The sequence below is a fragment of the Microtus oregoni genome, unplaced genomic scaffold (assembly GCF_018167655.1).
Source record: "Microtus oregoni isolate MIOR12 unplaced genomic scaffold, Mior012 000044F_ref0000062, whole genome shotgun sequence".
In the NCBI taxonomy this organism is placed as follows: Eukaryota; Metazoa; Chordata; class Mammalia; order Rodentia; family Cricetidae; genus Microtus; species Microtus oregoni.
Window position 1 is genome coordinate 19,505,262 of NW_024543218.1, and position 12,956 is coordinate 19,518,217.

At 42.1% G+C, this 12,956-nt stretch overlaps 1 protein-coding gene across 1 annotated transcript in view; it reads right to left on the reverse strand.

Moving 5' to 3' along the window:
* The window catches only part of LOC121434713 (reelin-like), a 447,768-nt gene that overhangs the window by 113,754 nt on the left and 321,058 nt on the right, over positions 1 to 12,956 (reverse strand). The window contains exons 21-22 of the mRNA XM_041633615.1: positions 5,541 to 5,733; positions 4,635 to 4,747 (exon numbers count right to left, since the gene is read on the reverse strand). Coding sequence (XP_041489549.1) covers positions 4,635 to 4,747; positions 5,541 to 5,733 — 306 coding nt within the window. The remainder of the gene's footprint in view (positions 1 to 4,634; positions 4,748 to 5,540; positions 5,734 to 12,956) is intronic.

Consider the following 12,956-nt stretch of genomic DNA (forward strand, 5'->3'; position numbering starts at 1 on the left):
AATCAAAAAACCAGTGTGCTAAAAATGAGTCAAATGGGCTCGAAGAGGAGTCTGTGTCTACCTTCCAGAGGCAGTGGACTGAAAAATTCACCGGAGTCAGGGAATAGACTCCTTTGATTCCAGCTCTGCATCCCAGCAGAAGTGTGATCTTCAGTGAGAAATCCAAACTGTCAGAGGCTTTTAGTTCCTCACTTCTCAGAAAAAGGTTTGGACAAACTGATTTTCAGAATCCCTTGAAGTGTCTGACTCTGAAGAGGTAGGTTGTTATCCTCATGGTGAGATGCCTTTACGGTACTGAGGAAAATAGTATTTCGAGGTTTTCTACTTTCAGTACCAAAGCAGGGTGCAGGTGTTGAGAAACTCCTCTTAGTTTCCAGTTTATATTCTTACAGTCACATGTGCGCCCAAAGGTTGTTCCTTAAGGAACTGATCCTTACGCTCATGTACCCTTGAAGAGGAATGTCCTTGCCATAGGAAGTTTAATGTTATTTCACTTAAATATACTCTACATATTGATGCCGATTAAGAGAAAAGCCAGGAAAAAGAGATTGAATGTTTGATTGATTTTTAATGAGAAAAAAATTAACCATGTGAGCCATTTCTAGCTGATCACAAGAGGGAAGATTAGGAGTGATCACACTGACTCACAGGTGCACCTTTGCTCAATGCTGTCCTCAACACAAATACTTCATTTGTCAATTCATTCTACCATTGGTCTGTCTGTCTGTCTGTCTGTCCACCTATCCATCCATCCAACCATCCATCCACCCACCCATCCATTTGTCTGTCCGTCCATCCACCCGCCCACCCTCCCATTCATCCATCCACCCATCCATCCATCCATCCATCCATCCATCCATCCATCCATCCAACAATCAAATCAATCCATCCACCCACCCACCCACCCATCCATCCGTCTGTCTGTCCATCCATCCATCTATCCATCCATTCGTCAGTCTATCCATCCATCCACCCATCCATCCGTCTGTCTGTCCATCCATCCATCTATCCATCCATTCGTCAATCTATCCATCCATCCACCCATTCATCCGTCTGTCTGTCCATCCATCCATCTATCCATCCATTTGTCAATCTATCCATCCATCCATACATCCATCCATTTATCCATCCATCCACCTACCCATCCATCCACCCACCCACTCATCATCCACCCACCCATCCACTCATCCATCCATCCACTCATCCATCCATCCATCCATCCATCTCCATTCATCCACCCATCCATCCACCCATCCATCCGTCCATCCATCCATCCATCTCCATCCACCCACCCATCCACTCATTCATCCATCCATCCATCCATCCATCTCCATTCATCCACCCACCCATCCATCTCCCTCCATCCACTCATCCATCCATCCATCCATCCATCTCCATTCATCCACCCATCCGTCCACCCATCCGTCCATCCATCCATCCATCCATCCATCCATCTCCATCTACCCACCCATCCACTCATCCATCCATCCATCCATCCATCTCCATTCACCCACCCATCCATCCACCCATCCACCCGTCCGTCCGTCCATCCATCTATCCATCCATCCATCTATCCATCCAACAATCAAATCAGTCCATCCACCCATCCATCCACCCATCCGTCCATCCATCCCTGAAGAGGTCACACAATAACACTGACTTGCATTTAAAATCCAAACTTCAAACTCCATGGATTTCTAAAAGCAACAGCACTTGAGGCAATACCCCCTCCTCCCGTAAACTTCCCGACCAAACCATACTGGCACCCACTCATTTCTCCATGCTTAAGTAACTGAAGAATCAAGGTAAATGAAGGCTAGCTAAATTGTATTTTCCACCTTTAGAGTTCCCGTAATTACATTTGCCCAATTATTCTGAAACTCACGCAGTCATTAGGTGTTGATTTGTTTATGAAGTCCGCAACTGACAGCTGTTTGGGTCTCATTAGGACCTGTTCTTATGTAAATGTCCCTCATAAAAATGAAATTAATTTTCATTGGGTAACAAATGTTCAGTTCGTATACAGTCTAGTTTCTCTGAGCAGGTGTATCCAGGAGCCATTTCCACTTGACAGTTATCCAATTGAACACCTTTTCCAAAGTTAACATACCTAGGATATTGCAGGGACCATGCTTGCTTTAATGTATTTAATTTATATTTGCATACACGTTTGAATCAAAACAGCAGAACAATGGTTTGGTCAGAAAAACAACACTGCTTCAAACCAAACTCCCTCTTTCCCCAGGAGAATGCTATTTGCAAAAACCTTGAAATAGGCATTATAGAAAAATTACCAAGGATGCTGTGCAGACTAAATAAATTTAATCCTTATGGTAGAGACTTTAATCATTATATCCTCAGAAACAATGGCAATAACCAGCATAAAACGTCCTTATGTAGAAATAATATTTAGATCAACCATGAGTCAAGGGGAATAAATACTATACTGGGATGTTTGTTTTTTAAAATAACATTTCACTTTTCCCTCCCAAGGAGTGTAAAGGAAATTGGGAAAGCAGAATTTGGTTACAGGTACATGTGCTCAAAGGCACATGGCAAGAAGAATAATATTTTCTTTTGTTTGAGAGTAACATTTACAAAAGTTTTAGTTGGCATAAAAAGTAAGTTTCATATACATAACATCATGGCATTTCGCTCATATTTTCCATCTACTGCTTTCCCTTTCCCTCTTTCTGCTTCCTGCTAGATCCCTTCCTGACCCCAAATAGGTTCCCTTCTGTTTTCCTATTGTATATTCACATATGTGTCTTACAGTACGCCATCTTTTTAATACATTGATGTGCTTTGAATCAAAATTCTATTTAACTTTCTAACATTCCATGAAGATATACTAATAAGCCTACTATAAGACAGACACTCTAATGAATGTACAGAGTCTAAGCGTCATGACATTTCTCTTCAACACTGATGAAGAGTAACCTGTTCTGAATCAGACCTGCTGGTATGGTAGTTAAGAGCACTGGTTGCTCTTCCAGAGAACCTGGGTTTGATTCCCAGAATCCACTGTCAGTATCTCCAGATCCGGAAGACCTAAGGCCATCTTCTGGCCTCGGAAGGCACCAGACACACGTGGCACAAAGACATTAAACAGCCAAAACACTCATGCATGGAAGGACTAAAAAGGAATGGTGGTTTGGAAAGTTTCTAGGGATGAAAAAAAATTTCCACAACACACAACAAAATATTATCTTAAGATAGTCATTTTAAAATCGAGTCACATATGCCAATGAGTCAAACCACTTGGTGATTTTCTTAATAATGAAAGAAATAAATTTAATTATGCAGCAACGAAGACCGAAAGCCCTGAGGAGCTTGCACTCAGAGTGATCAGTGTTTCAATTGTTTGAGGTGTTGTTTTACACATGCTTTCATTGAAATACATGCTTGGAATATCATTGAAATTAAATAAAAATCTTGATTACACTCCCAGCAGTAGACACAAAAGAGTAGAATATTAAAGAAACCAAGGACTTATTACACAAAGCATCAAGAGAGAATCCTGGAAATGGCTCACAGTGGGGCATATAAAAAAAAAACACCTGTGGAAATCAAATTTCAAGCTTATTATTTCAGCTGACATAATGATGTACTCTACCAACAATCAAGGAGCCGTTCTCACCCAGTCTTCACCAGAAGTTACAAAGCAAATTCTGGGTTGTCACCTGTCCGTTGCCTTTGGGAAGTGCCCAACTTTTATATAGAAAACCATCAGAGAAAGATTTGCGTAGTTATTTTCTCTTCATAAAAAGTGCATTGAAGGCGTGCCTTCAATAGGAAAATACAATGCTGGTCTTGATTATGCTTTTTCTTCTACACACAAATCAGAATCTTAGATGCCCAGGGTGAGGAGCCTTTAAGATAAACTAATTACAGTCTATACATCCACAGGATTCTACCTTGAAGAGGTGGGTGGTGACAGCAAGGATCTCGTGACTGGTTGAGCACTGGTGCAGTTACATTGAGAATTCAGACCTAATCTGCAGTCTGGGACTTTTTCTTTGGGCAAACTTATGCTGACAAAAGGCTTTAAATATTATCCGTAACACTGAGTGAAAAAAAAAAAAAGACACTGATAGTGCAATGTTTCGACTGACCAGACTAAGATGAAAACAATGGAGTCTGCAAAAAACTATTGTAATTTTTTTCTTCCTCTTCTCAATTGTTCTTTCTTCCGTGTTTACTAAGGCTTCTTCTTCCCAAGGGATGATTTCTATTGTTACTAAAAAATGTGACTAGAAAAAGAATGTGTGCTAAACTTTTGATATAAAGCTAGGCCTTGCAATGAGAAAATAAACTCGCCATCCGAACTACTTGGATTTCTAGATCCCTTGTGTCATTTCATTTTGAAGGTTAAATGTAAAGAGGTAGGCTCATTGAGCTTTTCCACAAAAACAGAATTCTGGGGGTAAGAAGCGAGATCAGAAACACTGGAAAAACAAATTTTCATATTTCTCATTAGCTCCATTTTCCAAAAACCTGAGTATATAAGCAAGATTAGGCTTCCGAATAGAGAGAAAGTAATCTTACTATCTGCTGAGCTTATCTTCACACTCAAGTTATGATAACATGATAAAAGTGGAAGGAATGGCTATGTTTAGGACATTGTTGCTCACCAGGTTTTCTGGGGAAGAAGAACAATAACTCTCCTCCACTGTGTGAACTCACTGGCATGGTAAATACTGGCAGATGTAAATTCTTGGCAACTTGGCATACTGGGAAGGCACTCCTGAAAGAGACGCAGAAGTTAAACTCAGCCTCCATTCGTCTGCTGCAGATGTCTCCTGTCCTACAGCAAGAGAAAGAGACCGTAGAGCAAGCTAAGGCCACAGTCTCAGCTACTGGCACTAGGGACCAAATTCATCATTTTTTTTCTTCTGTGACATCAAAAACATTTGGGAAGAAATTACAACTGAGACAGCATCATAGAATTAAACATCTTTCAGTTCTAACCACAAATAGGAATGGAGATTAATTTCGATCTATGAACCTCATTAGCATTTATAAAACTTATCCTTTGTGTTAAATTTTTGCATTTATGGAAAGGTCAGATTATAAGAGTGTGCACGCCCATCATAGGCAAAGTAGATTTATTACAAAGTTTAGATTATAGTTCTTTTTTTTTTTTTTTTTTCGAGACAGGGTTTCTCCGTAGCTTTTGGTTCCTGTCCTGGAACTAGCTCTTGTAGTTCTTATGTGTTTGTTTCTAAGGTCAGAAGCCAACTCATTCCTTATCTAGACAACCCCTGGTTGGGAAAAGGAGAGCTCAAAACATGCCATAGGGGAGGAAAAGCCATGCTTTCAGAGAAAGGGGGCTGGAGAAATAAGACTTGATACAGTATCCAAGAGTATCCAGTCTTGGCTACACTTATTTCTTTTGTTTGCGATTGCTCTTTGGTATCTGATACTTCTGGGGGAGGGTGTCTCTTTGTGTTGGTTCTAACCCTATGTCAATTTTAGGTCGTATAATACTGATTAAGGAAGAAGGCAGCCATTGCAAGTGTCAGAGAAAGCATACGTACCTCTTGTACAAGGTGCCATGTAAGGCCATGGTTGGCTGAGAACTCCAGCTTCACCTGGTTGTCAATGTCAGCGGTGTATTTCTGGCCACACCCCATCACCAGGCTAAACTGAATCATATAGGAGGCTCCGATCTGCATTGACTGAGTCTCCACATAGCGCATGCTTGAGGCCAGTTTAGAATCTCCTGTAAAACTGAAGGAAACAAGGTGGGAATCAGACACTTCCACAGACGGACATATCAGAGTAGGACTGAGGTGTCACTCTGTATGCCCGGCAGTTTCCTTTGACTTATTTAAACTTTGTCAAGCTGTACAATAGATTTCAGTCAGTCTAACAAATCCATTTGAAACAAAGAAGACCTTTAAAAATGTTAAGATGTGTGGGTTGTCAGGTGTATCTGAAATTGAGAACTTACATATTTTCATTAATTTTGGCAGCTGGAATCTACCTGAATGAAACAATTCTAAATGCAAAGATAATTTTAGAAAAACATGGTGAATATTAAATGATTATTGCTATCAGTAGTTGGTAGTAATCTCAGAACCTAATTAGAGGGACATGGGAAAGCTTAAGTAACCTGGAATAGGCACCCGACAGAATACCCTATATTTTAAATATGATAAAGATAATACAAATATATTAAACTTTGTATTATGATTAAGTTTCAATACCATCCACAAAACACTACAGAAAGACATGGACCAGAATGTTTGTTGTGGTGAAAAATTTGACAACTTACTAATTTTTTGTTTATTTTCAAAATATTTTTCACGCTCATGAATTCAATATTGAAAATGTTGTACACATTTTTAATGTTTGTGTCCAAAGTCAGTCAGATTCTCATCGTGGTTCTCAAGCAAACAAAAGCATTGTCATTTTTAGAAAAAAAACCTCAAGGGTTTTGTAATCTGTCAGGATTAAAGTCCGGACACCTTTGCACTTTAGTTACAGGGGTTAATGTACGTCACCGTGTGTCAACCGCACTTAGATTTATTTACCCCGCGGCACACTTGTGTCTTCCATTCTGAAGCAGGCCCAGTACCATTCAACAGTCCTCTCAAGCAGTGACAGACATAGCTGATGTGTGACGGAATTAATGAAGTTCTGTGACATATTTGATTCATTTAATATACTTCATTAATGACCTTTTGTGGAATCCAAGAAACATGGAGTAATTGCCTTGACTTGATCCTACTAGAGATTAAAATGTTATTTAAAATGGGGGGCTGGGGTGATCACTAGGGCAAAGTGCTTGCTATACAAGCTTGAGGACTTAAGTGTGATCTTCAGCGCCTACATACGAAGCAGCTGTGGTGGTATTGCTGTGGAGGTGGGGATGGGCAGGTCTCAGGTTCATTAGCTATCCATCCCAGCCTAATCAGTGGACCCAGATCTCAGAGAGACCTTGTCTCTGAAATCAAGGTGGATTCTTTTTCTGTCTCGTGTCTACACCTGCACACATGAGTGTGTATCCACCTCCTCCAAAGGCATTATTCAATGGATAAACTATTGTTCATCCACAAGTTCGTAATGGACTTAGAATCAAGGTTATAAAATAAAAACCTTATCCAGAATTGAAAAATACTGTTTATCAGTTTTGAACTAAAACTTTTCACTTGGCCAATGAGTATGAAAAAAAGAAAAAAGAAAAGGCTCAATCTCTAGTTTAGCTGAATGTTCAGTAGAAGTCAGAGTCACTATTTCTGGCCTTGTAAATGAAGCTCAGAAGTAGAAAATGCAACAACTTGCTCATCTTTTACAATGGGGCTTATCATTTGTCGAGTCTCAGCCAAGTCCTAGGACAACAAGGCTGTGCACAATGCCCACATTCTCTTCCTTAGATTCATGCTTACGGTAATGCTGTAAGTGGGGACAGTTGGGAAATAGGGTAAATGGAAAATGGTACTAATTGGTAAAGCCTTAATGAGAAGTCAGCATTGCTGGGCTCCAAAGTCCCTGCTTTTCAATTATTCTGAGATTGAGGGAAGCATTGCAAGTCGAAATAAAGTTTCTTACAGCCATTTTATAAACCACGGACTTTCAGCTATTATAGAGTGATATTGTGATGTTAAAAAAAAACATGACTTCTTTACATGATTACAACACGTAACCCTGAAAGTGTAAAATGCTAGATTAAATTTTTTAGCAATACTGGTGAAATAAAGGACATAGAACAAAACCAGCAATGAGCCACAAAGGCCGGGCGGTGGTGGCGCACGCCTTTAATCCCAGCACTCGGGAGGCAGAGACAGGTGGATCTCTGTGAGTTTGAGACCAGCCTGGTCTACAGAGCTAGTTCCAGGACAGGCTCCAAAGCCACAGAGAAACCCTGTCTCGAAAAAACAAAAACAAAATAACAACAAAAAACAACAACAACAACAACAACAAAAAACTTATCCATATCACACCAATGGTCTTATTGGTGTCAAGGTTTTCCAACCTTAAATATTTTTTTCTTCTGTGAAAATCAAGTGCTATTTTAGCTTTAAGGGTTGTTTTTGTACTATCATTTAGGATGGTGGCTATTAGTTAGCCGGTGAGGCTTCACTTCAATTAGTTTTGTGTGAAAAAGATACCCTGTCTCCTGGACATTTTCAGAGAAAAGCAAATGCAATGCCACACAGGAGGGTCTAGAAGAGACAGCCGCGGAAACCTCAATTCTGCCGTGTATTTCCACCCATTTCCTGACCCCAGCATTTCTAAGAACAGTTCACTATACTTCTTTCTGTGAAGGCCCAGCGTCTTCGTCTCATGCAGACACAGACGGAGGCGCGGAGATTTACAGATGTTGTCTGTACCGCCCCTTTGCACGGTTACAAAGGGAACCATGAACTTGGCAGAGAGTAACAGCACACCTGAGAGAGATTTCAAAGTTGCTAAGATACCAAGAAAGAAACACGTTTAAAAAGTATATAAATAAGCATTGACAACAAGATTCTTGCTTAACACCTACGTCTATCAGCTGTTAAGTAGGTGTCCTGAGCTGTTTGTGGCAGATCGTCGTGGGCAGGCGGATGCCGCTGCCAGCTGGTCTCCTTTCTCCCCCGCCCCCACCTTCCAGCCATGGTCACACTGTGTGCACCAGGGTGTCCTCACCTATTAGAGGCAAGTGGAATTGATCACAGTTTCCCCTCACCCAACTCCTTCCAGAGACGGAACTGACTGCCATACCCCTTCCCTGTTGCTCCAGCAGACTTCCTTTCTAGCCTGGAATTTTCATCTGGTGGAGACCTGTGGATGGAGTCCTTCCTGCTGAGATGAAGCACACAGAGGGTAGACAGTACACGACTCCAGCAGCCTTGGTCGCTGTACGGGCTCCCCAGCCCGGGTTGTCTATCCCACGACTGCTCGTCGTCAAGGTCAAATCAGTGCCTTGACTTTTGTTTCTGCGACAGTCAGTCTTGTTTTTGTTGTAACCTAGAACCGAACGCATTTCTAGCCTATGCACCCGCCGGCTTCACTGAATGGGATCTGTCCTGATGCCTCAACTGGAAACAAAACAGGAGAAGAGTACAGATAGCCACACTTTAAACGCTAGCCGGTTCCTAGTCATGTGACTGTTTCTGCCTCCTGCAAGATCAGCAGAAGCCAAGGTACTTGGTCTGCTGCCCCTCCCCTCCGGTGTGTCCTTATTCCTCCTGGGTTTGAGAAGAGGAGAATTTGATGGGCTGAGTCCTCTCATTTACATAACTTCTCCTCTTTGCTGCATGTTGAAGTCAAGACTTGTTCATAAAGGCAAAAATGAACTTAACTGCTTCTGTTGCAAGCACTAAAATGTAAAGAAGAACCCATGTTGGCATTTTGGGGAGAAATTCTGGGGACAGAGTACACTGGAAATCAGGGTGCTGGCTTCATTCATGATGCTGCAAACACATCTCTAAATAAACAGCCTTTCAAAAGTGACTCTATCTACTTACAAGACTTAATGAGAGACTGGGGATGTCTCTCTCCACTGGACAGGGCTACCTCTTTGCACCTGCACACCCAGGAGGACTTTCAAATGCTCTGTAACAACTGTCAAAGGATAACACCCTAACGTAACTGAATCGCCACAGGTCAGCCCTTCCTTTGTGGTGGAGCTCCTCGGCGTCTGCCCACCTTGCCTCTTGGGGATAGCAGGTGACCTGTCTTCAGGATCAGATTGGAAGCCTTTTCCACAGGGGAGGAAGGAGCTCCTACCTCACTCACCTAAGCAACCCCTAAGATGCAGAACTGTACTGGAATCTCACAAAAGCAACCTACGTGCGATGCTTTGGGTTCCTAAGAGCTAGATGATCTCATTTGACCTTTGAGTCAAGACCATCTGGAACCTTAGCTGGGAAGAACAGAGAGACAGAGAGGTTGAGTTGACCCAGTGCTACACAGCCAATAAGAAGCTGGCAGCAGTGTGACAGGAAGCCCGTCCAGTCGAAGACTTCCCATCATGCCATGTCAGTGTGGGAATGAGGGCACAGGAAGGTTTTTACAAAACTATAGTTATCTAAATTAGTACTCAACTCCAGACAAGGTTTTGGTGACTTTGGTGCTTTTCAGAGTGTGTTTTCCATCTCTGGAGGTGGGAGATACTTCTGCATCTGAAATGTAGAAGTTTTCATTCAAAGGAAGGGAGAAGTAAATCTATGCTGGGTTCCGAGTCACTCAAGGAATGAGTCACTTTGGACACATTTGTGCTTAGGGAGTCAATATGGCTGAACTCCCATTGCTATATCATGGCGGGAGATGGCAGCATTATTTCTATTTCTTAGAAACATAGACAATATTCTGCTTTTTTCCCCTGCAGAGAAATGACAGAACACTGAACACCCCCCCCCCTCTCTCTCTCTCCCTTTTTTTAAAATTCTTGTTGGATATTCCAGTCTATCGCAGGAGATGTAAGTGAATGAATCTTGGTACCATCCATCCTTTTGTCTCTAATCTTACAACCACCAAAGAGATACTTACTTGATTTGACAGATAACATTGTGGATATTGTAGGATTAAAGGTCGCCTTTGAACTCAGCTGTTGAAATAATGTTCACTATACATTATTATAATGCAAAGCAGATGCACCCATGTTGTTTTAGTGGCTGCAATTCTGCGGTGGGGAGGTGGCCACTGTTTATATCTTGACATACATATTTCCAGAAATTTTTGCCTTAGATTTACACACACACACACACACACACACACACACACACACACACGGCAAGGCATTGTAATTGTCAGTGAAGGCAGCTGGTATCTATGTATGGAATATTGATGAAGTAGTTCCATCTCTCCCCATTATAACCGATGCTTATATAATATGCATTTGTGTGGGCCTTTGTGCATGTGTCCATAGTCCCTGGGATAAATTCCTAGGATTAGAACTGCTTACTAAACCAATTCCCACAACCAGGCTGTCCTCCATCAGTAAGGGCTGCTGCTAACTGTGCCATCATGGAGGTGGACAGTAGCTTCCTTCCCAGCCACTTTATGTATGCTGTCGAACTAAAGTTTTGATTAGGAAGGACATTAAATAGATATCTGTATCTGTGTGGGGCCACGGTAGTTTTTGTTTATTTTCCCATGGCTCAGAAGTAGAGTAAACCTTTCCTTTGTTGATTTGAAAGCGTTCGCTACACATTGAGGATGTACGGTATGCCAACTATGCCAGCAGTACCACCCTGCTCCTAGCTTAATATTACAAGTTTTAACTTGCAAACAAAGTAAAAAACTTTCTATTTTTCCTCTTCTAAACACATGGGTAAATACTTTAAACTGCAGAACATTTGGCCCTATGGTCCTCACTTCTGGTGTCATATATTACTGGTGTCTGTTGAAATTGACTCTGATCCCAGTTCATAACCAGCAAATGCCCAATGGCCCCTTGAAAGAGGCACAGCACTTTTTACTTGTAGAATATAATTTTCAAAAGCTTTGCCTATTCATTACCTCTTTATATTATTTATCTAGGGCCTCACTTCTTTCGTGTGACTTTGAAAGCAAAGCACTGGTATTAAAACCACATTGAAATGTGGAAATTGTACATTTCCTTTGTAATTCTGGCAAGTTTTGCATGACAGCCACCTCTCTGCGGTCGACGGTGTGTGTGGGCCATCTCTCTGTGGTCCACGGTGTGTGAGGGTCACTTCCCTGTGGTCTGTGGTGTGCACTGGCCACCTCTGTGGTCCATGGTGTGTGGTAGTCACTTCTCTGTGGTCTCTGGTATGCAGGGCCACCTCTGTGGTCTGTGGTAGTCACCTCTCTGTGGTCCATGGTATGCAGTGGCCACCTCTGTGGTCTGTGGTGTGCGGGGGCCACCTCTCTGTGGTCTACAGTGAGTGGTGGCCCTTTCTGTCTACACCCTTCCCTTCCCACCACAGTGCCGCTGTCATTGTCTCTAGGAAGGCCATGGGTTGCCAAGATCCTGCCCTCCAAGCTCTAACACCACATCCTTTCCTCGAGAAATTCACAGTTCATCCATGTTTAAGGCTCCAGCAGAGGTGTGTGTATGTGTGACTTACATCACCGAGTGTTAAACATGTTGGCTTAAGATGCCACATTCATACAACGAACTGGTTTGCTAATACTTCTGGCTTCTTCACTACAGTCTCCCAACCAGCTTCTCAAAACTGGGCTTGTTATCTAAGCAGGATATTTCTGAACATTATATTTATTTTTGACATTTTAAAAAGCTGATTTCATTAGAGCAAACCTGGAAGATCTTTTCAGAATGCATTTTGTCACATTCAATGGGCCATTTGCGAAGTCTGCGGGTTTCTCGGTGGCTAACTCCCCCCTCCTTGTTTGTCTCGTTGAGATTTCAGGGTTATTTTGGCAATTAAAGCTATTTTGGGGTACAAGTGTTCCTAGCACCTGCTTCAGGCTTTTTTTTTAAAGGCATTTTGTCCTAAGCACCTGCTTTTCTTTTCTCGTCTTCATATTTCAGGAGGAAGTAAATGAAGTTTTCATTCCACGGTTTCTTCATTCCTATGCGCTCTCTCTCTCTCTCTCTCTCTCTCTCTCTCTCTCTCTCTCTCTGTGTGTGTGTGTGTGGAAATTTCTCTACAGTTCTTAAATCCAGGAACAGACTCTTACGCTAAGCTGGAGACACACTCCGGACAATAAGAAGCATAGCTCGAGCTACTTGGCTGCTGTTTAATGAGCTTTTAGGGAGAAGGACTTCTCTTTGAAAACTACTGAGCACAAACTTTAGCATTACCTCCTTCACCAGAAGGACAGGATAACTTCAGATTACAGAAGACAGAAGAAGGGGGGTCGGGACTCCAGAGAGAGAAAGGCTGACAGTCAGTGTAAACAGAGGCTATGGTCACATGACACTCTCTTCTGACCAAGTCACAGGAACTTACAGCCGATGCTGTGGGATACACAGGTAGGGAAGACTGGAGTCACAAGAAGGGACTTTTCTCGCCTCCTTTAGTTGTTCTGCGTCC